General features: G+C 44.9%; 1 protein-coding gene across 1 annotated transcript; it reads left to right on the forward strand.

Moving 5' to 3' along the window:
* The first annotated feature begins 251 nt into the window (after positions 1 to 251).
* On the forward strand, positions 252 to 23,177 carry SLCO1C1 (solute carrier organic anion transporter family member 1C1). The gene is made up of 14 exons (XM_056846005.1): positions 252 to 380; positions 2,240 to 2,381; positions 2,489 to 2,621; positions 5,254 to 5,375; positions 5,973 to 6,119; positions 7,855 to 7,953; positions 10,190 to 10,435; positions 10,774 to 10,938; positions 13,847 to 14,042; positions 15,424 to 15,589; positions 15,901 to 16,085; positions 19,417 to 19,481; positions 21,244 to 21,361; positions 22,954 to 23,177. The coding sequence occupies exons 1-14, from the start codon at positions 252 to 254 to the stop codon at positions 23,174 to 23,176; spliced, it is 2,136 nt and encodes a 711-aa protein (XP_056701983.1). The 3' UTR covers position 23,177.
* Positions 23,178 to 25,208: the final 2,031 nt, after the last annotated feature.

Below are 25,208 nucleotides of genomic sequence, written 5' to 3' on the forward strand. Positions count from 1 at the left end.
AGATCCTGGAGATCCACTGTCAGACAGAGTAAGCACAGCTGACTTAGATGGATATGTGGTCTGGTTCAGTATGAGGCAGCTTCATGCGCGCATGTCCACATTGCCCTCCCATGCTCATTCTCCAGTGGCCTATGTGCAGGAGTTCCTCAGCAGATGTGAAAACGGTTCCCTGAATGTAGAAAGTATGAAAAATGCTAATGTTCAGGATCCTTTTTTGATGTCTTCTAGATTGACTGAAAGGGAATATTAAGATGGAGAATTCATCCAAAGAAAACACCCAGCTCTTCTTGAAGAACACAGTCCTGTCCATGGACAGGTCTTCTTCAAAATCAGAATCATCAGTATCGAAGGAGAAAGGAACATTCTGTGGAGGAATAAAGGTACAGTTAAAGTTGGGAATTATGAAAGGTGGTTCTTTACAAGTTGCTGAGAATTGCTCCTTGGAGCTGGCTGTTTCCCCTTCTTAAATTTAGTTACCTACTCAAGAAAAGCACAGAGAGCATGCACAGTTTCAGTGACTGGTGCTAATGTAATTTCTGTAGTTTTGCTAAGCTGATTAACTTCTGTAATGACTGAGGAATCCCATAGAACCTGTGTGGTGTAGTGGTTAGAGCATTGGGGAGTGGGACTTGGGAGACCCAGGTTCAAATCCTTACTTTACTATGAACAGGGTTGCCAGCCTCCAGTTGCTGGAGATCTCCCGCTATTACAACTGATCTCCAGCCGATAGAGATCAGTTCCCCTGCAGAAAATGGCTACTTTGGCAGTTGTACTCTATGGCATTGAAGTCCTTCCCCTCTCCAAGCCCCGCCCTCCTCAGGCTCCACCCCCAAAACCTTCACGTATTTCCCGACCAGGAGCTGCCAACTCTAGCCTAACCTGAAAGGGAAAGTTTGTATTTCCGTTATGTGCAAGGTACCAAATGTGTTGTGGAATCGTTAAGTTGCATGAGTATATTTCGTGAAGTGCGCATTGTTTTATGTGCGCGTGCAACAGGGGAAGTGGTAGAAAGTGGTTCAATAGTGGGTCTTGCCCCCTACCCTAATGCCACTGCATTCTGCAGTCCCCAACTTTGCACTCCAGTTTATTTCACCAGCAGCTGTTGCAACCTTGAATCCCAAGAGTCCATGCTGATGACAACTGTGTCTGTGTGTGTGGTAGGGTTGCCAGGTCCCTCTTCGCCACCGGCAGGAGGTTTTTGGGTCAGAGTTTAAGGAGGGTGTGGTTTGAGGAGGGGAGGGGCTTCAACGCCATAGAGTCCAATTGCCAAAGCGGCCATTTTCTCCAGGTGAACTGATCTCTATTGGCTGGGGATCAGTTGTAATAGCAGGAGATCTCCAGCTAGTACCTGGAGGTTGGCAACCGTAGTGTGTGTGTGGGGGGGTGTCAGAATCTTCTCCAAGTCTCTGGGCAGACTGGCACTGAACTGAGTCCCCCCGTTTGGAGAATTAAAAGCAAGTTGTGTTCATTAAACTTGCATTACGAGACAAATCAGATCATTCCCCTTCTGCCTGCTTCGAGGGTAATCCGATTGCCTCACTGAATAAACCTCCAGTTGCCACTGAACCACCCAGGAAGCGGCTTATGGCCTCCCAAAATAGACAGACAATAATATTAGTGCCAGCAGTTTCCCTCACCGGTGAAGTGAGGAAAAACCTCCTACCGGTAGCGAAGAGGGACCTGGCAAACCCTGCCATATGGGCTAGATGCTTGCCTTGACAGAAAGAATGAAAGCAGAGGGGTTTTTTTTGTCAGAGTGCGAAATCTGGCAGCCGATAATTGCTGCATCCCTGCAGGGTAGTCCAGGCTTATACACAGCTGTGCCAATTATGCTGAGAGGGGAGATTGAGTCCAGTCTCTCAGATTGAATCCCAAGGGGGCAACTATAGCAGGAGTCCCCAGCGTGGCACCCATGGGTGCCATGGTGCCCGCCAAGTGTTTTTAGGAAGTGGGTGGGCCAGGTAGGGCTTTTGCCCAGCAAGGCTTCTGGTTGACCATTGAAGATTGGATTGGCTGTGCAGATTTTTTTTTTTTTTTTACAATGTTGATTTGGCAGCAGCTGCCACCCCAGCACAAAGATCTGCACTGTGTTACTGAAGTTAAGCTGTGGCAATCGCGTTCTGCTCGGCTCCGCCTCCTGCAGCAGCCATTTTGTGGCTGCTATTTTGTGGCTGCGCCCACCACGCCGCTGGACTGTAGCATCACCTGAGCTCTTAATGGTTCCCCTGTTCTTTTGCAGATCTTTCTGGGTGCGTTGTCTTTTGTTTACTTTGCAAAAGCTCTATCAGGAAGCTACCTAAAAAGCACCATCACCCAAATAGAAAGAAGATTTGACATTCCTTCTTCTCTGGTTGGCCTAATAGACGGGAGCTTTGAAATTGGTATGTGATATAACCAAAGCGCTTGAGTCGTGTACATGTTTCCCCCAAAGTAGTTTTCTTATGGGCCTTCTTCTCAGATCAGCTTCTCCTTTCTATGTTTCTTCAAGGGAATCTTTTGATAATAATATTTGTAAGTTACTTCGGAGCCAAACTGCATAGGCCAAAGATCATTGGAGCCGGCTGCCTCATCATGTCGCTTGGAACATTTATAATAGCAATGCCACAGTTCTTTATGGGCCAGTAAGTATATCATACTTTGTAGCTAAGAATTCAGAAAGAAATGCATGCCTCGGTCTTGAACACATGAAGCTGCCTTATCCTGAATCAGACCCTTGTCTACTCAGACCGGCAGCGGCTCTCCAAGGTCTCAGGCAGAGGTCCTTCCCATCACCTACTTGCCTAGTCCCTTTAACTGGAGATGCTGGGGATTGAACCTGGGACCTTCTGCTTGCCAAGCAGATGCTCTGCCACTGAGCCACAGCCCCTCCCCTTCCTGTACTAGCCTAGTATGATAGTGACTGTAAGAACGAGGGTGGGGATAAGAAACTGTGGATGGTTTTCCAGTGGCCCACAGAAACCAGAACGGAAAGGTCTAAATTAATTTGTGTAACACCATTCAAATTCTCAGCTAGTGACAAAATTTGGGATTGCTAACAAACTTAGGCAGTATTGTCGAAGGCTTTCACGGTCAGAGTTCATTGGTTCTCGTAGGTTATCCGGTATACCGTGGTCTTGGTATTTTCTTTCCTGACGTTTCGCCAGCAGCTGTGGCAGGCATCTTCAGAGGAGCCAGCCACAGCTGCTGGCGAAATGTCAGGAAAGAAAATACCAAGACCACGGTTACACAGCCCGGATAACCTACAAGATCCAATAAACTTAGGCAGTCTTTTGAAAAAGGTTTAGACCATGAGTGTCAAACATAAGGCTCAAGGGCCGGATCAGGTCCCTTGATGGCTCTCATCCGGCCCGTGAGCCAGCTAAGGCAGCCCCCTCCCAATCTGTGCTGGGTGGGTGGGGTTGCCAGGTCCCTCTTTGCCACCAGAGGGAGGTTTTTGGGGCAGAACCTGAAGAGGGTGGGATTTGGGGAGGGGAGGGACTTCAATGCCATAGAGTCCAATGGCCAAAGCAGCCATTTTCTCCAGGTGACCTGATCTCTATCGGCTGGAGATCAGTTGTAATAGCAGGAGATCTCCCGCGACCGCCTGGAGGTTGACAACCCTAGGCCCACATAAACCAGAACAGAAAGGCCTAAATTAATTTGGGTAACACCATTCAAACTCTCAGCTAGTGACAAAATTTGGGATTGCTAACAAACTTGGGCAGTCTTTTGAAAAAGGTTTAGTCCATGAGTGTCAAACATAAGGCCCAAGGGCTGGATCAGGCCCCTTGCCCATGAGCCAGCTGAGGCAGCCCCCCTCCCCCAATCTGGGCTGGGTTTGTGAGTCTGCTGTGGGATCGCCAGCCAAGGCAGCCACCCCGCCCCCAGTCCTGAGGTGTCAATTATCTAAGACCGTTAAATAAAAGAAAATACTGCAAGAGTGTTATTGTTTTAAGCATGTTCATATTTTAAGTTAAAAAAATTATGAACCAGCGTGGTGTAGTGGTTAAGTGTGGTGGTTTGGAGGGGTGAGCTCTAATCTGGAGAACAGGGTTTGATTCCCTACTCCTCCACATGAGCGGCGGACACTAATCTGGTGAATCGGGTTGGTTTCCCCATTCCTACATATGAAGCCAGCTGGGTGATCTTGGGCTAGTTACATTCTCTCAGCCCCATCTACCTCACAGGGTGTCTATTGTGGGGAGGGGAAGGGAAGGTGATTGTAAGCTGGTTTGAGTCTTCCTTAAGTGGTAGAGAAAGTCAGCATATAAAAACCAACTCTTCTTCTTCTTACAGTAAAAAATAATATAATTAATTGGCTTTGCCTGTGTCTTCTATAAAGTTTGTATCTCCATTAAATTTTATGGTCCACACAGCCCGGCCCAACCAACTGACATATATGTCATATCCAGCCCTCATAACAAATGAGTTCGACAACCCTGGCCTAGACAGATTCAAGGAAAACAGGTCTATCCAAAGTTAATTAAATGGGACTAGGCCAGTTCAAGAGGTTTTATTGCCCCAAGCAAAGAGAGGGGCCATGGCTCAATGGTATAGGATCTACTTGCCATGCAGGGGGTCCCAGGTTCAATCCCAGTATATTTAGCTAACAGGCCGTAAGTGATGCGAAAGACCTCTACCTGAGACCTTGGAGAGCCACTGCTAGTCAAAACTGTCCTTGATAGACCAAGGATTGGATTCAGCACAAGGCAGCTTCATGCATTCATGTGTTCCATGTGAACCTGTCACCTCATGGGCCTGAACTGTGGTTATCGATAGGTGGTGGCCGGAGATCTCCCGCTATTATAACTGATTGCTAGATAATAGAGATCAGTTCCCCTGGAGAAAATGGCTGCTTTGGAAGGTGGACTCTATGGCATTGTACCATGCTGAAGTCCCTCCCCTCTCCAAGCCACGCGTTCCACAGGCTCCACCCCCAAAATCTCCAGTTATTTCCCAACCTGGAGCTGGCAACCCTATTTATTGAGCTGGGTCCACTGGGGCTTGGCATCTCCCGTGCCACTGACGGTTGAGACTCCTCTGAGCCCCTGCGCCCTCCTTATAACTTCTTATAACTTATAACTTCTTAGATGTCCTTAAATGGAACATTTGTGTCATGGTATGCAGAGTACCAAATGCGGGGGGGGGGGGAAGGTTGCCATCTTCTTATCTTTGTTGTGAACTGAAGGACTCTGCAATACGCTGAATGTATATTTTCCCCCACATTTGAGTAGCACAAATTCTGGTAAAGAAGCTGTTGGTTTCCACACACAGCTATAGGTATGAGGTCTTTTCTTCCTCCTCCAATTCAACGGTCGGCATCTCCCCGTGTCTGCAGGATCAAAATCAAATAACCGTCTCGGTCTTGGAAAGATCACAGGGCAAAATGCAGGCAGGTAAGAAGAGTTTGAATTGTTTCTCTTAATTTTGACACCTGAACTGTCCCTAGAAGCTAAAATGGTCAACTGAAGTTGTCGTACTTTGAATAATAGAATCATACAGTTGGAAGGGACCACCAGGGTCATCTAGTCCCTGCACAATGCAGGAGATTCACACCTACCTCCCCCCCACCCCCCCAGTGACCTCTACTCCATGCCCAGAAGGTACTTCAGTCACATTATTAGAAGACAAGAGTCACTGGAAAAAACAATAATGCTAGGAAAAGTTGAAACAGCAGGAAAAGAGGAAGATCCAACATCATGGATTGACTCTATAAAGGAAGCCAGTAGGCAAGACCTGAGCAAGGCTGTTAACGATAGGACATTTTGGAGGACATTGACTCATAGGGTCGCCATGAGTTGGAAGCAACTTGACGCCACTTAACACACACATTTGGTAACCTGCAAGAATATCCTATTTAGTGGTCCTTCTCACATCCTGTTTTTACTTAGCGTCTGTGTCTCTCAAAGGGAAAGGGTAGACACATCATAAGCCACGTTCTTGTTACATAAGCAAGACTACTCATCCTCATTCTCTTGGCTTTGCGCATATAGGATGTGAAAAGGAAGCTGGGACTTCCATGTGGATCTATGTTTTGCTGGGGAATCTACTTCGCGGCATTGGAGAAACCCCAATTCAGCCACTGGGGATTGCCTACATTGATGATTATGCCACCGAGGAGAGTGCAGCTTTTTACATTGGTACAATCATCTCTTCTTTAAGACAATAATAATCTTTCTGTGTCTCTTTTGAACACACGGTATCTGAAGAAGTGAGCTATGATTCGAGAAAGCTCATACCCTGCCAGAACTTTTGTTAGTCCTTAAGGTGCTAAACTGGACCCTTGCTCTTTTCCACTGCTACGGTCAGACTAACATGGCTACCTATCATGATCTATCTTGAACACACTGTGTTACTCTAAATCAGATCTTGGTCTGTCGAGGTCAGTATTCTCTGGCCGGCCAGCAGTGACTCTCCAGGGTCTCAGGTGGAGGCCTTTCACATCACCTGATCATTTTAATTGTAGATGCTAAAGACTGAACCTGGGACCTCCTGCATGTGAAGCATATGCTCAGATGCTCTGCTACTGGGCCACAGCCCCTCCCCGTGGTTTACTGTTATTTTACTAGTGTAGCCTAACTACTTTGTATACCACCTTTTTAAAGTGGAAAAGCGGCTTATATGTCTTTAAATAAAGAACACCAACCTGGTATCTCCTCCTTGCAAAACTAGTAACCTGCCATAGAACCATGTCTCCTTGGCACAACTGTCAAAAGCGTGTTCAACAGCTCTTTTGCACATGAATGCCCTCTTTCTCCCTCTGCCACACTAGATTGGTTCTTCCCCTTTTATCTGGTGGATTCCACTTGCTGACCTTCTGTAGAATCAAATCCAATGATTTTCAGGTTAGGGCAGCCATTTTTAATTTCCTCCAAATTTGCTTATATTGGATGGGTTCCCTGTGTCAAGTAGGTCAGGAGATGGGATTGGGTTCAGTGTCAAATATTTTGCATGCAGGAGGTCCCAGTTGAGTCCCTCTAACTTCTCCAGTTAAATAATCTCAGATATCTCGTGTTGGGGAAAGACCTTTCTCTGTTACAGGACCCTGGAGAGCAGCTGCCAATCCGCTAGGTAGCCCAGTGGTTCAGATTGGTGCATCTCTTACGGTGTGAGTAAACCACCACAAGCAAGAATGGGAGGTGTGTATGCCACCACAAGCCACCTCCTTGTGGTTTGGGACATGGCTTGCACAGGCAAAGTAACCACCATAGGCAAAAATAAATGGGAACTTGTTGCACCTTAATGCGTAACTCAATTTTATTCCAGCAGAAGTGTTCATGCACTAGAGTCCACTTCTTCTGATGCAACGCAGTGGATTTTTGCAGGAAGGCCTTTTGTGTGGGAGGCATATAAAAATAAACAGCAAGGTCAAGGGGGCCATGAAGTATGCGGTGGATTGTAATTATGTAAAATTCAAATTGAACTGAGAAAAATGGAGACAGTTTGCTAGTTTTGCTAAGCAAATTAACAAGTGTCAGAAGTGGAGAGTCCCAAGTTTTGCCAAAGTAGTAAACACCATTAGTGAGTTAGTAATCCCAAGTCTGTGTTAAAATCTTGGGAGCAAGTAGTGTGTATCCTCTTAATGAATTCCCGTTCAGCACTTTCACATTGGATTTTCCCTTTGAGCTTCTTTGTTGTTTTTTTCAAGAGTATTATGATCAACAACAAAATGTCCTGGAAGAATGAGCAGGTTGCTCTTGTGAAACAGCCCTTCATTCATAAATATGATCTTGGGTGCAAGAGATCAGAACTGGGGCATAGCTCATGAAATATTGGTCATTCTTCCATCAATCACCCTATAATGCTTTCTTTTTTAGTATGAAAAAATTACCATTTTCAATCTCACATGCTATTCTGCTTTTCTCCCCTTAACAGGGTGTGTGCAGACAGTCGCAATTATAGGCCCTATATTTGGCTTCCTTTTAGGGTCCTTGTGCGCCAAGCTTTATGTAGACATTGGTTTTGTAGACATGGGTGAGTCTGAACCAGTTTTAAATGTGATTTTGTATTTCTAACTTCTTTTGAATCGATTATTTCTATCGTACATAGACACTGTACACATAAAAATCACTGGAGTGACTGATTTTCAACTGTACAGTATCTGTCCATATGTAATTGTGAACAAATTACCAGTTTTAGAAAATAAATTTCATACACTGATCTTTAAAGCCCTAAATGGTTTTTTGACCTGCATACCTGAAGCCTCCTCCCTTATGGACTGACTGCTGCAGTCATCTTCTGAGGACCAATTTGGGTGTCCTCGCTTTCTGAAATTAGGCAGGTGGCAACCCAGGATGGGGCCTTCTTGGTTGTGGCACCAAAACTATGGAATTCTCTCCCCAAGGAAACTCATCTGTGGTGTCGTGCTTAAGAGTGGTGGTTTGGAGCAGTGGACTCTAATCTGGAGAACCGGGTTTGATTCCCCACTCCTCCACATGAGCGGCAGACACTAATCTGGTGAACTGGATTTGTTTACCCACTCCTACACATGAAGCCAGCTGGGTGACCTTGAGTTAGTCACAGCTTTCTTAGAGTTCTCTCAGCCCCACCTACCTCACAGGGTGTCTGTTGTGGGGAGGGGAAGGAAAGGTGATTGTAAGCCAGTTTGATTCTCCCTTAAGTGGTAGAGAAATTTGGCATATAAAAATAAACTCCTCCTCCTCCTCCTCCTCCTCCTCCTCCTCTTCTTCTTCTTCTTCTTCTTCTTCTTCTTCTTCTTCTTCTTCTTCTTCTTCTTCTTCTTGTTTCCAGCTTTCACCTGCAGATGAAAACTTTGCTTGGTATGTTTGTCATTCCCTCAGTGATCCCTCCTTCCTGACCAATGTTTTAAGGATTATTATGGATATTTTAGTTCCAGTTTTAATCATGTATTTTTGCTGGTTTTAATAGTTTTTAAGATGTGATTTTACTAAGTATGTTTTTAATTTGCTAGCTTCCTTGGTGGCCCTTTTGGGGGCAGTAAGAAGGGGTATAAATTCTGTAAAATAAAGGAAAAAATAACTCCCATCTACAGGATTGGACTTTGGTAGCAATGTGCAATTAAAATTTGCAGGTGTATAACACCTGGGAATCAGCCACTGTGTACAGGTTGCTGGTCCTACTGTGCATTGATGAACAATGACCCCCCTCCCCAGGCTTGGACCTCAACAATTACTAATGTTGGCAAGCATCTCTCTCTTTGTAAAGGGAGAAATGGGTAGAAGAAAGGCTTTATTAAATACAGGACAGGGCTTTCTTGCAATTTCAACAATTGTGCAGACCCATTGCAAGCATTCAGTTTCCCATGACTCTTGGGTATGGATGCGGCCAATATATACTGTGGAAAGTCAGCTCTTTTAAAATTCTCCCGGAAGGGTTTTTTTCGAGGTAGAGTCACCAAGTTCGCAGCATAGATTCAAGGAACTCTCCTTGCATGAACCCCAAAGTTTGGTAAAGTTTGGGTCAGGGGATCCAATTTTATGGGGTCCTGAAGGGGTTGCCCCCTCCTCCATAGAGAAGCATTGTAAACATTACAATGCTTCTCTATGGAGGGTGACCCCTTCAGGACCCTATAAAATTGGACCCCCTGACCCAATCTTCACCAAACCTCAGGGTCCATGCAAGGAGCATCCCTTGAAACTACTCTGAAAATGTGGGGACTCTACCTCCAAAAATGCCTCCCCCAGAGCTTATTAAAAAAATCCCCATAGGGAAAAGCCTGGGGAAATCCAAAGCCGAAAAAACTGAATATTCGGCTTTGGCTTTATTCCCAGTTTTAATATTCAGCTTTAATTAAATCTGAAAGTAGCCAAAAAGGCCTTTTTCAGATTTATTTTTGGTTCGGGTTTATCGATATGCACAACCCTAGTAAAGACCATAGAGACTGGGAGAGTTTCTAGAGGGACACGAAGAAAATGATATCACCCCCAAACTCCACCCTCCCCAGGCATTACCCTAACAATCTCCCAGCGTTTGCCAGAGAAGGGCTGGCCACCTTGTATGCCCCTCATTTTTCCAAGTATCGGCCACATGTTCAGAACTTATGCAAGAGCAAGGCTCCGGTGCAAACAAGACGCTACATGCAAGATTAACTGCAGTAGAAGTGCTGATTATTTGGATCAGGCTACAGAGTACATAGAAAACACTGTGAGCCAAAGGATGTTTGAGAATCTTTGACGTTGTTCCTGTTGATGATGGATGGCTCTGACATCTTTTTCCCCACCTTCTGCAGAGAGTATAACTATAACTCACAAGGACTCTCAGTGGGTAGGAGCTTGGTGGCTTGGCTATTTAATAGCCGGCATCATCAGTGTGGTTGCCGCGATCCCTTTTTGGTTCTTACCCAAGGATCTTCCAAGACTGGAGACCCGGAAAGATTCCAGCACTTCCTCTGAGCAATCCAAATTCATTACGGATGATAACAGAGACCATCATATAGCCTATCAAGAGCAAGTCAAGATCCTTGAGATGGCCAAAGGTCAGTCGATGCGGCTTATTCATTTACTCTTGAGTCGGGCTTGGATCAGAATTTTGATGCAGATATTGGAACTGTCTCAACTTGTGATTCTAATGCGTAGCAATTAGTTTCTGTCACCCAGGATGTGGGCAAGGTGGATTTATGTCCAGTTTATTGACGAGTTGTGGGATGATGGCGAGATTATTGCAAAAGGGGTGGCAAATCCGAACAAATCCAAACAAAACTGAAACTCCCACGTGGAAGCAATTTAGGAAGACTGTTTGGCCTGCAAAAATGCCCCCTCAGTGTTGACTTCCAGTCTCTTTGTTAATACAATGAGCCACTGTTTTGCTTTTCAGATTTTTTGCCGTCGCTTAAGAGCCTCTTTGGAAATCCAGTTTACTTTTTATATCTCTGCTCCAGCGTTATCCAGTTCAATTCCTTAATCGGCATGGTGACCTACAAGCCAAAATATATTGAGCAGCAGTTTGGGCAGTCATCTGCAAAGACAAATTTTGTCATAGGTATGTCTTGGGTATAGGTAAGTCGTAGGTGCCTGCATGTGCCGAATTTGGAGACTAGGATATAGGATGGGAGCAAGCTGTATGTTTCAATATCCTTGTGCAATGCCTGTTTGGGCTTATCCATGTGTACATATAAATGCGAGCACTCATTTGCTTGAAAAATGTCCTACCGCATCGTGCAAAGTGACTATTACCAGAAGATTAAAACCGTCACTCAATAATAATTCCAGGGGGAGGGGATGTTAGTCTGTTACGACAGAAGCAGAAGTCCAATGGCATCGTAAAGGCTAACTAAAGTTCTTGTAGGTTATCCGGGCTGTGTAACCGTGGTCTTGGAATTTTCTTTCCTGACGTTTCGCCAGCAACTGTGGCAGGCATCTTCAGAGGATTAACACTGAAGGACAGTGTCTCTCCTTCAGTGTTAATCCTCTGAAGATGCCTGCCACAGTTGCTGGCGAAACGGCAGGAAAAAAAATTCCAAGACCACGGTTACACAGCCCGGATAACCTACAAGAACCAATGAACTCTGACCGTGAAAGCCTTCGACAATATTTCTAACTAAAGTTATTCCAATGTAACTTTTTGTGAGTTAGAGCTCACCCTACTTTGGCCCAAATGTATGTGTCTTTCCAAGTAAAGCAAAGTATATTCCTGTAAGGCACGTAAAATTTGTCAGGGAGGTTCGATGCATCTCTACCTCCCTCCATCATACCCTTACAGTACAACTCTAAGCAGATGCTAGTGGGCTTAGGAGGATTTTGCTAAGGACTGTGCTGTTCATTTGCTAAAACCGAAAATCTGAGATTTGGTGTCTGCTATGCTGGTAGAAGGAGTGGCATGACCTTATGGCAGGGTTCCCCAACATGGTGCCACCCTCCAACACCTTTCCTAGCTCCTGCCAGTGTTTTAAGAAAGTGGGGGCCCAGGTGGGGCCTAGGGTTGCCAGGTCCCTCTTCGCCACCAGTGGGAGGTTTTTGAGCCAGAACCTGAGGAGGGTGGGGTTTGGGGAAGGGAGGGCTTCAATGCCATAGAGTCCAATTGCCAAGGCGGCCATTTTCTCCAGGTGAACTGATCTCTATCAGCTGGAGATCAGTTGTAATAACAGATTTCCAGCTAGTACCTGGAGGTTGGCAACCCTAGCAAGGCCCATGCTCAGCAGGGCTTCTGGTTGATCGTTGGAAACTTGATTGTGAAGATTAAAATTACCACAGTGTTGGTTTCATGCTCTCCTCTCACTCTTCCCAGGGTTGCCAACCTCCAGGTGGTGGTTGGAGATCTCCTGCTATTACAACTGATCTCCAGCCAATAGAGATCAGTTCCCCTGGAGCAAATGGCCGGTTTGGCAATTGGACTCTATGGCATTGAAGTCCCTCCCTTCCCCAAACCCCGCCCTCCTCAGGCTCTGCCCCAAAAACCTCCCACCAGTGGTGAAGAGGGACCTGGCAACCCTATTCTTCCCCACTGTAAATTAGTCATCTTGTCCCCTGCGCTTGGGGTTCCTGTGTGTGATTGGCTCCTCCTCCTTTGGTGGCCATTGTGTGGTTGCTCCCACCACCCTGTGTCAGAATTCCAAAGGACATCATTTTAGGCTGCTGGATGTCGTTTTTATGTGGTTTTTATGCCCCTGGCTTGTTTTTTTAATTGCTCGTTTTAATATTGATAATTCCAATTTCATTAGTTTTTATGGTCTAATTGTATTGTTTTTTCTTTCTGAGACACCTCAACATCTATATGCACCCCCCCGCGTAACTGGTCTGGAGTTTATTGCTATATCTGTTGATGGACAGGTGCCACCCCGAGCCCGACCATGGTCGGGGATGGACGGGATAAAAATCTAATGAATAAATACATAAATAAATGATATAAATTTTCTAAACAAATAAATTAAAAGTGACGGGAATCATTCCGGTAGCACATCCAGTGGATTTCTTGCTGTTTCTTCTCCATTTTAAAATAACGAATCAGAACATTGCTACTGGGATTAAGGGGCTCTTGTTATCTTGTAAAAAGACCAGCAGGCCAACTGGTTTCAGCTTCAGACCAATTGTTGGCCATGGGCTGCAGGTTCCCTGCTTCTTCTAAACTGTGTACATTCCTTGAAGATAGCAGCTGGCATTTCTTGGCATGCAACTGAATAAATTGTAGGGTAATCTGTAAGCGCTCAGGAGCCAGGGCACTCCAAACAATTCCTGTCCACAGCACAGTGCCTTCCATTGTGCCTTCAGGCTTTTCTTAGTGTTAAGCCTTTAGCTATGTGTGAAACGATTTAAGACTTTGCAAAGTGTAAGAAGTATAATTTATGAAGAACATGCAAAAGGTTTAGTGCTGTTACTGCAGTTTAATAATGCAGGTCACCAAAACAAGCTCAGAATATCTTGTGTTTAGGAAGGAGACAAGTAGAGGTCTTTTGTGCATGGCTGTTTCACTCACCGTCACCCCTCCAACGACATCAGGTCTTTGTGTTATGCATGCCATTTCCGACTGTCAGGGGTCGCCTTGCTCTCCCCCTGTATTTCCCTGCATTTTGTCCGCGTTTTCAGAGACCTTTTTTATCTTGAAAATGCGAGCAAAACGTAGGGAAACGCAGGGGGAGAGCGAGGCAACCTCTGATGATCAGAAATGGCATGCATGATCAATACAAAGACGCGAAGTCATTGGAGGGGTGACAGAGAGTGAAAAAGCTATGCATAAAAGACCAGAGATGTGGCGGGTTGCCATTTCCAATTCTGACTTTTAACAACTGAGAAAAATATGTGAAAAAATTATTCTGTGACAAGAGCTCAGGGTTCTTTAGGAGGGATCAACATCCGAGGAATTTTGAGGGATAAAAAAAGTATTTCAATAGGTCTAGCAAATTTTCTACGGGGTGTTCCACCCACTGTATTGACTTTCCTCTTTTGGACTGCAGGTCTCATCAATATTCCTGCAGTGGCCCTTGGGATATTCTCAGGGGGACTGATTATGAAGAAATTCAGGCTGAATGTTTTGGGGGCAGCAAAGCTTTCCTTGGCCTCCTCCTGCTTTGGCTACCTGCTGCTCCTTTCACTGTTTGCAATGGGTTGCAAGAATGCTGACGTGGCGGGCCTGACCATCTCCTACCAAGGGTTTGTCCTCTTGAATCTCCTTTCATTTTTTCAGCAGTGTGCTTTATGGCAGTTTTGCAGCAGTGTGAGTCAGCCAGAGATATGCAATCACACATTGCCAGTTGCTTCTTTTCATCAAAACTAGGCAGGAGAAGGTAGGCCCCAATGACAAGGAGAAATAAGATAAATGTTTTGTTGTTAATTGTGTCAGCCTTAAATCCTGCCCTTAATGTTACAGATAAAACTCTTCTGGACGCTCATTTTTGTAGCTTGTGTATTGCTTCATTTTTTTCTCTTCTCTGTGTGTTTTGCTCCCTCTAGTGGTCACTTCGATATTACATTGTTGTATGTCCAGCATATTTCCCTGCAGTTTTAAAGTGGAGGAAAATATGCCAGACATACATGATGTAATATCAAAGTAACCACTAGAGAGAGCAAAATACATGCAGAAAAGAAAAATACACTGAAGCAATAGGGACACACAAGAGAAGAAAATGAGTATGCAGAAGAACCCATAGTATTGTAAATACGTAGTTTGTAGGTATTTAATAGGGTTGCCTACACAAGGCTGACAAGCGACTAGAGATTCACAGAGGTAGTGAGTGTCCTTGCAGTCAATGTAATGATGTTGCTGGTGACATACGGATGTCACTTCTTGTGTGTCTGGAAGAGATATCATCACATCACCGGGGATGGTCTAGCATTTGAGCCAAACTCTATGATTTAACCATAGAGTTTGGCCAGAAAGCTGGAGATTCCCTAGCGATGCCCTGATGTCAGTTCTAGTCACATGGGAAGTGACATATACACATTGGTATGCTGGCATCCTCCCCATTTTCCCCTTAATTTTTCTCCCATCGCCTAGCCAAGTGGCAGCGGGAAGGGCCTGCTGGCAGTGGGAGATCCCCCGTCCCCAGTGGGAACTTGGGAACTACTCACAGTGGCAACAGTGTGACCACACTAAAGTTCTCCTTACACCTCTCTTGCTTCCTCCCCTTGGCGGTTGCTGTTTCCCTCCATCACTGTTATATAGCTCTGAAGCAATCTAGCAATTACAGATGATTAAATAAAAAGCCTGAAAAAAGCTCTCTAGCGGCAGGGTGGCTGTAGGGCTTGAGACCAGAAAAATGGCACCAGTGTGCGAGGGGCCTTCAAAAATGTGCACCTTCCTGTCTACATGGTATACAAAGCTACTTTGACTGCAGTTCTTCCAAACCAGGTTTGGGAACAAACACAGCAAAGCAAGACAAAGTGGGCAATTAGGGGACAATGTTGTATGGATGCTCCCATTTTGATACCAAACTGGAGCAAAACATCTGTTTGGAAGCAAACTAAGATGTGAAGGCATCCCTCCTATGAAGTCAATGAGAATCTCATGAATATCCGCTTGTCTTCTCTACAGTCACCACCAGATCTCTCGATATGAACCAACTCTGTTTTCAGAGTGCAATTCGGGTTGCATTTGCTCCAAAAACGAGTGGGATCCCATATGCGGGGAAAATGGAGTCACCTACATCTCGGCCTGTCTTGCTGGCTGTAAAATGTCCAACGGAAGTGGGAAAAACATGGTAGGTGGGTACTTCCTGCTTGACTGTGTCACATAGGCTGGAGCAAGTGCAGATAACTATCCGTGGCTCTTGTGTTGATGGTAAAATGTAAACAGTCAGTGGCAATCTGTTTTTCCCACCTGATGGATCTGAAACAAAGGAGGGCGGACATGCTAGCAAGATTTAACGTGTTACTATCAGCAATATTACAGGGGAGATTTAAAAAAAAATACCACTTGCAGCAAGGTTATGCCCTTGTGTGGGTTGGAGATTGGCATATGTGTGTACCTTACAGTAGTTCCTGTTCTTAAATGTCACTTGCTCCATTTCAGATATTCTATAACTGCAGTTGTGTGGAAATCACAGAGTTTTCGTCCAGACCTTCCTCAGCTGTGGTTGGACCCTGTCAAAAAGGAAATGAATGCCCCAAAATGTTTCTCTACTTCCTGGTCATATCAGTTATCACCTCATACACACTCTCCCTTGGAGGCACCCCTGGATATATATTACTTCTAAGGTGAGAAGCTTTTATTTCTATTTCCCACTGAACGCTGATCCAGATACTGGAAACAGACAAGGCTGCCAAGCCCCTGGTTGGGGTGGGGGATATCCACCCACTTCTCTCTTTGCTTGCCACTGCTTTGAGTGGCAACAAAGGAAATTTTTTTAAAATGCCAGATACAGAATCAGAGGAGCTCTAGGAATTGTCAGAAACTCTATGTTTTACCATAGCATTTCCAGTGATTCCTAGAGCTACCTATGTCACTTCTGATTTTTTTTACATGATGATATCATGCCAGTTTTATGCCCTCCATATCCTCACCCATAGCCCTCCCACCAGTATCCTGTCACTGCCAGGCAATTCTATAAACAGAGGACCATAGGAGTGCTCCAGTTAACAAGAGAAGCAGTTGCCTCTAGCCGTACACAGTCTTACGTAGACTTACTCCAGCCTAAGCTGTCAAGGAGGGGAAAGGACCACCTAACCCTCTACCTTGGGTCCTAAAGGGGAAAAGGCAAGTTCTGGCAAGGTTGGCCTTAATTTACCTTCTTGCCCAGCCTAGGCAAAAGCCGTAGACAAATGCTCAAGGGGGGCTGAGACCACTCAGTTTCCCCTAGGTAGTGCTGCCACCAGTCCCAGTCAGGGACACCTTTTCCCTGTTGCCTCAGCAACCACATGCCAAGCTTGCAGAGTAGGACTCCTGCAAGCTGGGTGACAAATTCTTGGTAATGTGTAGCCTAGTCAAAGCCACTAGAAAATAGCTTAGAGCCAACAGAGTTTAAGGAGCCAGTCACCTTATACCGTATTTTTCGCTCCATAAGATGCACTTTTTTCCTCCTCAAAAGTGAGGGGAAATGTGGGTGTGTCTTATGGAGTGAATGTGCGTCTTATGGACCCTAGCCCAGTCCATAAGACGCACATTCTAGCTTGGAAGGAAGGCAGGCGGGGCGCAAAGAGCCGGCTGGGCGCGCCAGAACAATGCAAGCCAGTGTTCCCCGCCCCGACGGCCAGCTGGGAGGCGGGCGGGCCCGCTCTGTGCTCCCCCCCGCCTCCCAGCTGGCCTTCGGGGCAGGGAATGCTGGCTTGTGTCGTTCTGGCGCGCCCAGCTCTGTGCGCCCCACCCGCCAAAACGACGCGAGCCAGCGTTCCCCGCCCCGACAGCCAGCTGGGAGGTGGGGGGCGCACAGAGCGGCTGGGCGCGCCAGAATGACGCAAGCCGGCATTCCCCACCCCAACGGCCAGCTGGGGGGGGTGTCTTATGGTCCGGTGCATCTAATGGAGCGAAAAATACGGTAATTAAAGGAGTTTATTTTACAACTCAGCACACAGTTCATAACATAACCATAAAAGTTGGAGCATTTAGAAAATAACAAAAACTATATTCACCAAAGGTTTAAGCAAAAAGCAAGGACTTCTGGAAATATGCAGGAGTTACCCTTTCCTGGATTCTCTTACACGGGTCCACCCGGAGTCGTCAGGATTGCTTCCAATGAGGCAAAAGAGTACATCTTTTCCTAGGAAGGCCGAAACAACATAATGAGGTTTTGTTCTGTCTGTTCACAACCTCTCCCTGTCGTCTCTGACCTTTCCATAACGTCTTCCTGGCAACCCCTTTTGGGTAGTTTTATGGCCCTTTGCCAGCTAGGGTGGAGTGAGCCCTTCCCCCAATTTCTGCTCTGCACGGGTCATTGACAGGTGATCTTGATCACAGAGTAAGATCTACCTCTGCCCTCCTAAAGTGGATGATGGGCTACGGCCGTCTGCCCATTACCCCCCTTTCCATCAGGTGATACTAATGAAACAACCCATATCGGGCATTCTCGTTACACCGCAGCCTTGAAGCCTGAAGAGAGCAACAGCATTGATCCCAGCTGTGTTTTCTCTGGGAGGAGTAACTTACTCCTTAAAAATTCCCTGCACACTGGAATTTACAACTCTGTTTCAGGCCTGGTAACAAGGCATGCAAAATAATTCTCACAAGAAATTGGAAGGTGGTAGTACAATTTCTTGATATAAGCCCACTGAAACTGATGGGCTTAGACTGCAGCTGTACTGCTGGTCACTAACTTGTCAGACTGTCCAAAAGCTGTTGGGACATTTTTGGAACATATCTGCAGGAATGGAAAACGTCCAGATCTATTTTTTTTAAATTCTCTGCGTCTCGAAAGGTCTGCTCAGATGCTGAACCGTTCCAGTTTTGTGTTAAGAAGCTGAAATGAAGTGATGAGATTAAAAAGACTAAAATACCACCCGATGGCAGCCAGTTCTGCAAATATTTCTGGAATTAGATTTCTTGGGCAAACTTCCATCACGCTGAAGTTGAATTATTTTCAAGTGCCGTTTGCCTAGAATCCTAAAGATGGCAGTATTATACCAATATCGCTGCTTACCTATTGGTGGAGGCTTTATGGAAGGTTTTCTACACCACTGCATGCATGCAAAGTTTTTGTACTTAAGATTACCTTAGTGAAGTATTTTGATTGATTTGGGGGTGGGGGGGAGTAGTTCACACTAGACATGATAGAGGTCTATAAAGTTACGCATGGTGTGGAGAGAGTGGATAGGGAGAAGCTTTTCTCCCTCTCTCATACTAGAATGTGAGGTCATCTGCTGAAGCTGGAGGGTGAGAGATTCAAAACAGATAAAAGGAAGTATTTCTTCACACGTAGCATAGTTAAATTGTGGAACTCCCTGCCCCAGGATGTGGTGATGGCTGCCAATTTGGAAGGCTTTAAGAAGGGAGTGGACATGTTCATGGAGGAGAGGGCTATTCATGGCTACTAGTCAAAATGGATAGTAGTCATGATGCATAGCTATTCTCTCTAGTATCAGAAGAGCATGCCTATTATATTAGGTACTGTAGAACACAGGCAGGACAATGCTGCTGCAGTCGTCTTGTTTGCAGCTTCCTAGAGGCACCTGGTTGGCCACTGTGTGAACAGACTGCTGGACTTGATGGGCCTTGGTCTGATCCAGCATGGCCTTTCTTATATTCTTATGTTAGAATCACACAGGAAAGCATGAAGCTGTGAGGTTACTGTGAGGTTACTGTCGAGGTTACTATTGCCTACTCAGACTGGCAGCGCCTCTTCGGAGTCTCAGTTTGAGGTCTTTCACATCATCTCCTCCATGATCTTTTTAATGGGAGATGACTGGGATTGAACCTGAGACCAGTGCATGCAGAGTGGAAGCTCTGCCACTGAGCCATGCCTCCCTCTTTATCCTTGTGTCTTTCCAGTGCAGAGCGATGGGATAGATAGAAATCATCAGACCTACACCTTGTAACTAATGTCTTACAATGTGAGTAAAGAAGAAAAAATAAGATTTTGTGCTTTACGTATTTCAGATGCATTAACCCCCAGCTCAAATCTTTTGCACTGGGCATCTATACTTTAGCCATAAGAGTTCTCGGTGAGTATATATTTCCTCCAGTTCTGAATTGCATCAGGATATTTCGCTGAAAACTGTAATTTTTGCTTAGATACAGAAATGTGGTCTCACGATCAACAATGAACAACATGATACCACCTCTTCTTTGCTAGTAGTTCTGCACACATGCAGAATTGCTAGGGTTGTAGATGGCTAAACTCACTGCTTATATTAATCAGACTGAAAATGAACAATTTTTGGGGGAGTGGGAGGTGTGGAGAATTTACTGTGAAAACTACTTTTCGATGGGTCATTTTAAAGGATACTCTTTGATTTAATCCCTCATATTTACTTTGCATAATGATTATATTGGGATACTTATATGAAAACTAATTAGATAAAATAAGATACATATAAAGTAACCAATTAGAGGGGGAATATATTGTTAGCAAAAGTATATACAATTTAATTTTGGGCAGAAGAGAGTGTAGGGGAAGTCAACTTTCTTTTTATTTCTTTTTATTTTTTGAACTAGAATCTTTATTAGACTTTACTTTGTATTGTTAATTTATGTTTGAAATGAAAAATAATAAAAAATATATATTTTTTTAAAAAACAGAATTGCTAGGGTTGTCAGCCTTCAGGTAATTGGCAGCACAAGGACTCAAATATTAGCAACGTTCACAAAAATAGAATTCCAAAAGTTATGATTTATTCTAAGGCATTAACTTCATGCTGCAATAACCTAATAAGCAACAAAAAACTATCTAGTACAATTCAATGCAAAGTACAGAAGTGAAGCAACCAACAGCAAATAAATAATAATAGTAGCAATGCAGCACGACACATCGAAATAAACAAAGGCAAAGAATCTCCAATAGGAGTTGCAAGGACATACACTGAGTTTGTAGTAAATGCGTAAAGGGAGTCCAAATTAGAACAGCCATTACTCAGTGGGTATGTAGAGTTCTGAAGAAAAGCCCGAAGGCGGAGAGATCCAAAAATCAGAGAGAACGTGTGGCTAGTTGTATGTACACGTTTCGATGAGCTCTTTTTTGAAAATTAGTGAAACCGGCAATGATTGAAGTCGAATTGTACCCGGTAATAGACCATCAAGCTGTAATAAACATAAAACAATAGTACTATATAAATAATAAATATTTAAATACATATGCTCCCAGTGGAGCGTGTGAATTTACAAACTTACAAATCGTGTATAGGATGCATAATCCAGGGTAATCTTTGGAAATTCATACGCCCCACTGGGAGAATAGATATCTCTTTTGATCGTAACAGAATTCATTTGAAAGAGACTCCAAATTCTTAAAAAAGAGGGAAAGGAATGATTGAGGATTTCTGGGAGAAACTGGGTAAAGAGCAATGAAGAGAATTCCTCTTTTAAATGCCGCAGTTAGAGGAAGGCTCTTAATAATGAACGTTTCCAGTATACCTTGGAGATATTGCGGGTTTGGTTCCAGACCACCCCCCCCACACAACCCCCCCCCAAATATCGCAATAAACAAGTCACACAAATATTTTGGTTTGCCAACACATATAAAAGCTATGTTTACACTATACTGTGAGCTATTGTCCACTAGCATTATGTCTAAAAAATCCAATGTGCTGTAATAATAATGAAAAAAACTGAAATATTGCGAGAATTACCAAAATGTGATCACTTGCTGTTGGAAAAATGGCGCTTATAGACTTGCTCAAAAACGCGATATCTGCAAAGAGCAATAAAGAGAAGCGCAATAAAACAAGGTATGCCTCTTTATTAATGCTTTGTTCTTCCTTTATGCAGCAGGAATCCCGGCTCCAGTATACTTTGGAGTATCCATTGACACGACTTGTCTCAAGTGGGGGAGCAAACGTTGCGGCGGTCAAGGAGCTTGCCGGTTGTACGATTCGAATGCATTTAGGTGACCCTTTTTTTGTGGATATCCTTGTACTGTTCTAAACAGAATAATGATTTTGGGCACCACAATTTAAGAAAGATGTAGACAAGCTGGAACGTGTCCAGAGGAGGGCAACAAAGATGGTGAGGGGTCTGGAGACCAAGTCCTATGAGGAAAGGTTGAAGGAGCTGGGTATGTTTAGCCTGAAGAGGAGAAGACTGAGAGGGGATATGATAGCCATGTTCAAGTACCTGAAGGGCTGTCATATAGAGGAGGGTGCCAAGTTGTTTTCTGTTGCTCAAGAAGGTCGGACCAGAACCAACAGGTTGAAATTAAATCAAAAGAGTTTCCGTGTAGACATTAGGAAGAATTTTCTAACAGTTAGAGCGGTTCCTCAGTGGAACAGGCTTCCTCAGGAGGTGGTAAGCTCTCCTTCCCTGGAGGTTTTTAAGAAGAGGTTAGATGGCCATCTGTCAGCAATGCTGATTCTGTGACCTTAGGCAGGTGATGAGAGGGAGGGCATCTTGGCCATCTTCTGGTCACTAGGTGTGGGGGGGGGAGGTAGTTGTGAATTTCCTCCATGGTGCAGGGGGTTGGACTTGATGGCCCTGGTGGTCCCTTCCAACTCTGTGATTCTATGATTCTATCTCCAGGCTTTAAACATTTTTCAAAGACTTGCAGCTCTGCTAGGGTGGCCAACTCCAGGTTGGGAAATTCCTGGAGATTTGGGGGTGGAGCTTGGGGAGAGCAGGGTTTGAGGAAAGGAGGGACTTCAGCCAAGTAGAATGCCATAGAGTCCACCCTTCAAGGCAGTCATGATCTCCAGGAGAACTGATCTCTGTAGTCTGGAGATCGGTTGTAATTCTGGGAAATCTCCAGGCCCCACTTGGAGGCTGGCAACCCTAAGCTTTGCCCTGATGTCATTATGCCCCTGTGTTCTTATAGTCTTATTATACCCCACTGAGGTCCTTCCCCAGGCTCCACCCCCATGTCTCCAGGAATTTCCCAACCTGGAGTTGGCAATCCTATGGATAAGGCACTCTCAATGGACTAAAGCAATTATTTGCAATTGGATTTTAGTGTTTCTCATGAGATGATCCAATTGCAGACAACTGCTGTAGTGTATGGAGTGTATGTCCAATGATGTGTGTGTTACAGAGAGAAGCAGTGCTCTAGCAGAATCCTTGAGTGATGGTTGATGGGTCAAGATGACTCCATAGAGTGTCTGTTGAGATCTTGGGAATGGGCTGTGGCTCAGTGGAAGAACCTCTCCTTTGCATGCAGAAGATCCCAGGTTCAATCCCTGGCATCTCCAGTTAAAGGATCTGGCTGCAGGTGGTGTGACAGACCTCTACTTGAAACCCTGGGAAGCCGCTGCCAGTCTGAGTAGACAATACTGACCTTGGTGGTGCAAGGTTCCGATTCCGTATAAGGCAACTTTACATGTCGATGTGTGAATATCGCTCATCCTAGTCTGGGGTTGCCTAGTAATTCATTAGTACTCCTCTCCTAGCACACAGGAGAGGATTGATAGTGCCGGCAAGAGGATCAGTAGCCTCTATTGCACAACTCTACCAAGTCACCTAAAGGATTCAAACTCGCTTCTCACCTCACAGGTACATCTATCTGGGTTTGACCATTGTGTTGGGCACCATGTCCACATTCCTGAGTGTTGCTGTCCTGATCGTTCTAAAGAAAAGGTATATTCCACACAACGAAAGCCTTGTAACCAGTGAACAGAGGGGGACAACCTCTGCCAAGAACCAGATGGAAAACTTTGTCAACAGCGACCACTTGATTCAGACAACCTACTGGCCAGAGAAAGAGACTCGGCTTTAGGACAACTTGATGTCCAGTCTGGGAAATTCTGATCGAAACTCTTTGACAAAGCGATATGTACAAGGCAAGAGGGGGGCGGATGTAATTCTTTATTCTAGGTGGTTCTCCTTGCATGAAATTCTGTACAGTGGCTTTCTAGTACCTGTTGAGACCTGATAAAAAAGCAATTTTGCATTTGCCTTTATTAAAAAAAAAATGGTGAATGTTTCTTTCAGTTGGCAAGTAAACAAATGCAAGTTTCCTGGCATGCAGCAAAACAATCTTGGTCACCCCTTGAAAGAAACTTCCATCTGGAATGGAAAATGTGTCTGCTCTGGAAACCATTGAGTTACCACTGCTAAACGTTAAGGCCCCTTCACATTTATGGTATTTAGTAATTGTGACTAACAAGGTTGATTCCACTTTGTGCTGGAATAAATTTCGTTAGTCTTAAAGTTACCACTGCTGTTTTATTTTGCTGCTACTACCTAATATGGCTTGCTCGTCCAGAATACTCTAGAAAGGTTAAAAGATCAACCAGTACCAATAGGAGGAGAATAGCATTCTACGTAATGGTAGACATCTCTGAGCTTTGCTGCATCTCGATGAATTTAACCTATGATGGATTAGTTAACTTCCCAGTCAATTCACAGTGGGTAGCCGTGTTAGTCTGTCTGCAGTAGCAGAAAAGGGCAAGAGTCCAGTAGCACCTTAAAGACTAACAAAAATATTTTCTGGTAGGGTATGAGCTTTCGTGAGCCACAGCTCACTTCTTCAGCATCTGTTCCCCCGCCCCCCCAGCTGGGAGGCGCAGATCTGTTTAAAGGCCCCCCCGTGAGCCTTCAGCGAAGCCCCGTGAAGGTGTGCGGGGGGGGGAAGCCGAACCCCGAATTTGCCGAATTTATTTGCCGAACACCCCGAAGTCGGGGAATTCGGCTCCCCCCGTTTCCCACCTTTCTTGAATTCGGTTCATCCAGAACCAGAAACCGCTGAATTGGGGGAAATTCAGCGGTTTTTCGGTTTGGGACGAACCAAATCGACAGCCGTGGGAGCAAATACATAAGGATATATTTCCTCATACATGGTCTGTATGGTGACTTAAGAACTGTTCGGAGTCCTGTGCCGGATCGAAGGAAGACTTTGATTTTTCAGGGAAATTAGGTCAGGCAGGATAATGATAGAAGAAGAAGAAGAAGAAGAAGAAGAAGAAGAAGAAGAAGAAGAAGAAGAAGAAGAAGAAGAAGAAGAAGAAGAAGAAGAAGAAGAAGAAGAAGAGAGTTGGCTTTTATATGCTGACTTACTCTACCACTTAAGGAAGAATCAAACCAATTTACAATCACCTTCCCCTCTCCTCCCCACAACAGACACCCTGTGAGGTAGGTGGGGCTGAGAGAGCTCTAAAGAGCTATGACTAGCTCAAGGTCACCCAGTTGTGTGGGAGTGGGGAAACCAACCCAGTTCACCAGATTAGCATCTGCCACTCATGTTGAGGAGTGGGAATCAAACCCGGTTCTCCAGATGAGACTCCACTGCTCCATACCTCAGCTCTTACCCACTACACCATACTGGCAGGTAAACTTGGATTTCAGAAATGTATGAGGATATTCCAAAAACAGAGAGTAGGCACTTCACAATGTTATATTTACACAAGAGAGGTTTGGTTCTTCTAGATGGTATGGCTAAATTCACTTCAGGATGCTAGATCTTTGTTTTCACTGAGAGGGTTGTTTTTGTTTGTCACTTTCCCATTTAGATTTCTCTTGAGTTGACTTTAAAACACACTCCAGTTTCAGTTTCTGGAGTAAGTAACTACCTGACACTCTTCACCAGTTTAACACCGAAACTGGACTGGGATTACTCAGGACTCTAGAGACTAATTCTCCTCAACCTTACATAGGGATCACTCAATACACCTGAGATGACTTCCCTCCCCCTGGTTTTTGAGAACTCTCTTGTTCCTCAGAGCTCACTCCCAATGTCCAAACCCAGACACACTCTGTTCACTCAGAGTTAACATCCGTATGACCCAGTCGCTGATTCTGTATTAAGCAAA

The sequence above is a fragment of the Euleptes europaea genome, chromosome 3 (assembly GCF_029931775.1).
Source record: "Euleptes europaea isolate rEulEur1 chromosome 3, rEulEur1.hap1, whole genome shotgun sequence".
Classification (NCBI taxonomy): Eukaryota; Metazoa; Chordata; class Lepidosauria; order Squamata; family Sphaerodactylidae; genus Euleptes; species Euleptes europaea.

Coding starts and splice junctions, on each gene's coding strand:
- SLCO1C1 (XM_056846005.1), top strand. CDS start 252: ATGGAGAATTCATCCAAAGAAAACACCCAGCTCTTCTTGAAGAACACA. Junction 5,376..5,972: donor ACAGGGCAAAATGCAGGCAG/GTAAGAAGAGTT, acceptor TTGCGCATATAG/GATGTGAAAAGGAAGCTGGG. Junction 21,362..22,953: donor TACGATTCGAATGCATTTAG/GTGACCCTTTTT, acceptor CTCACCTCACAG/GTACATCTATCTGGGTTTGA.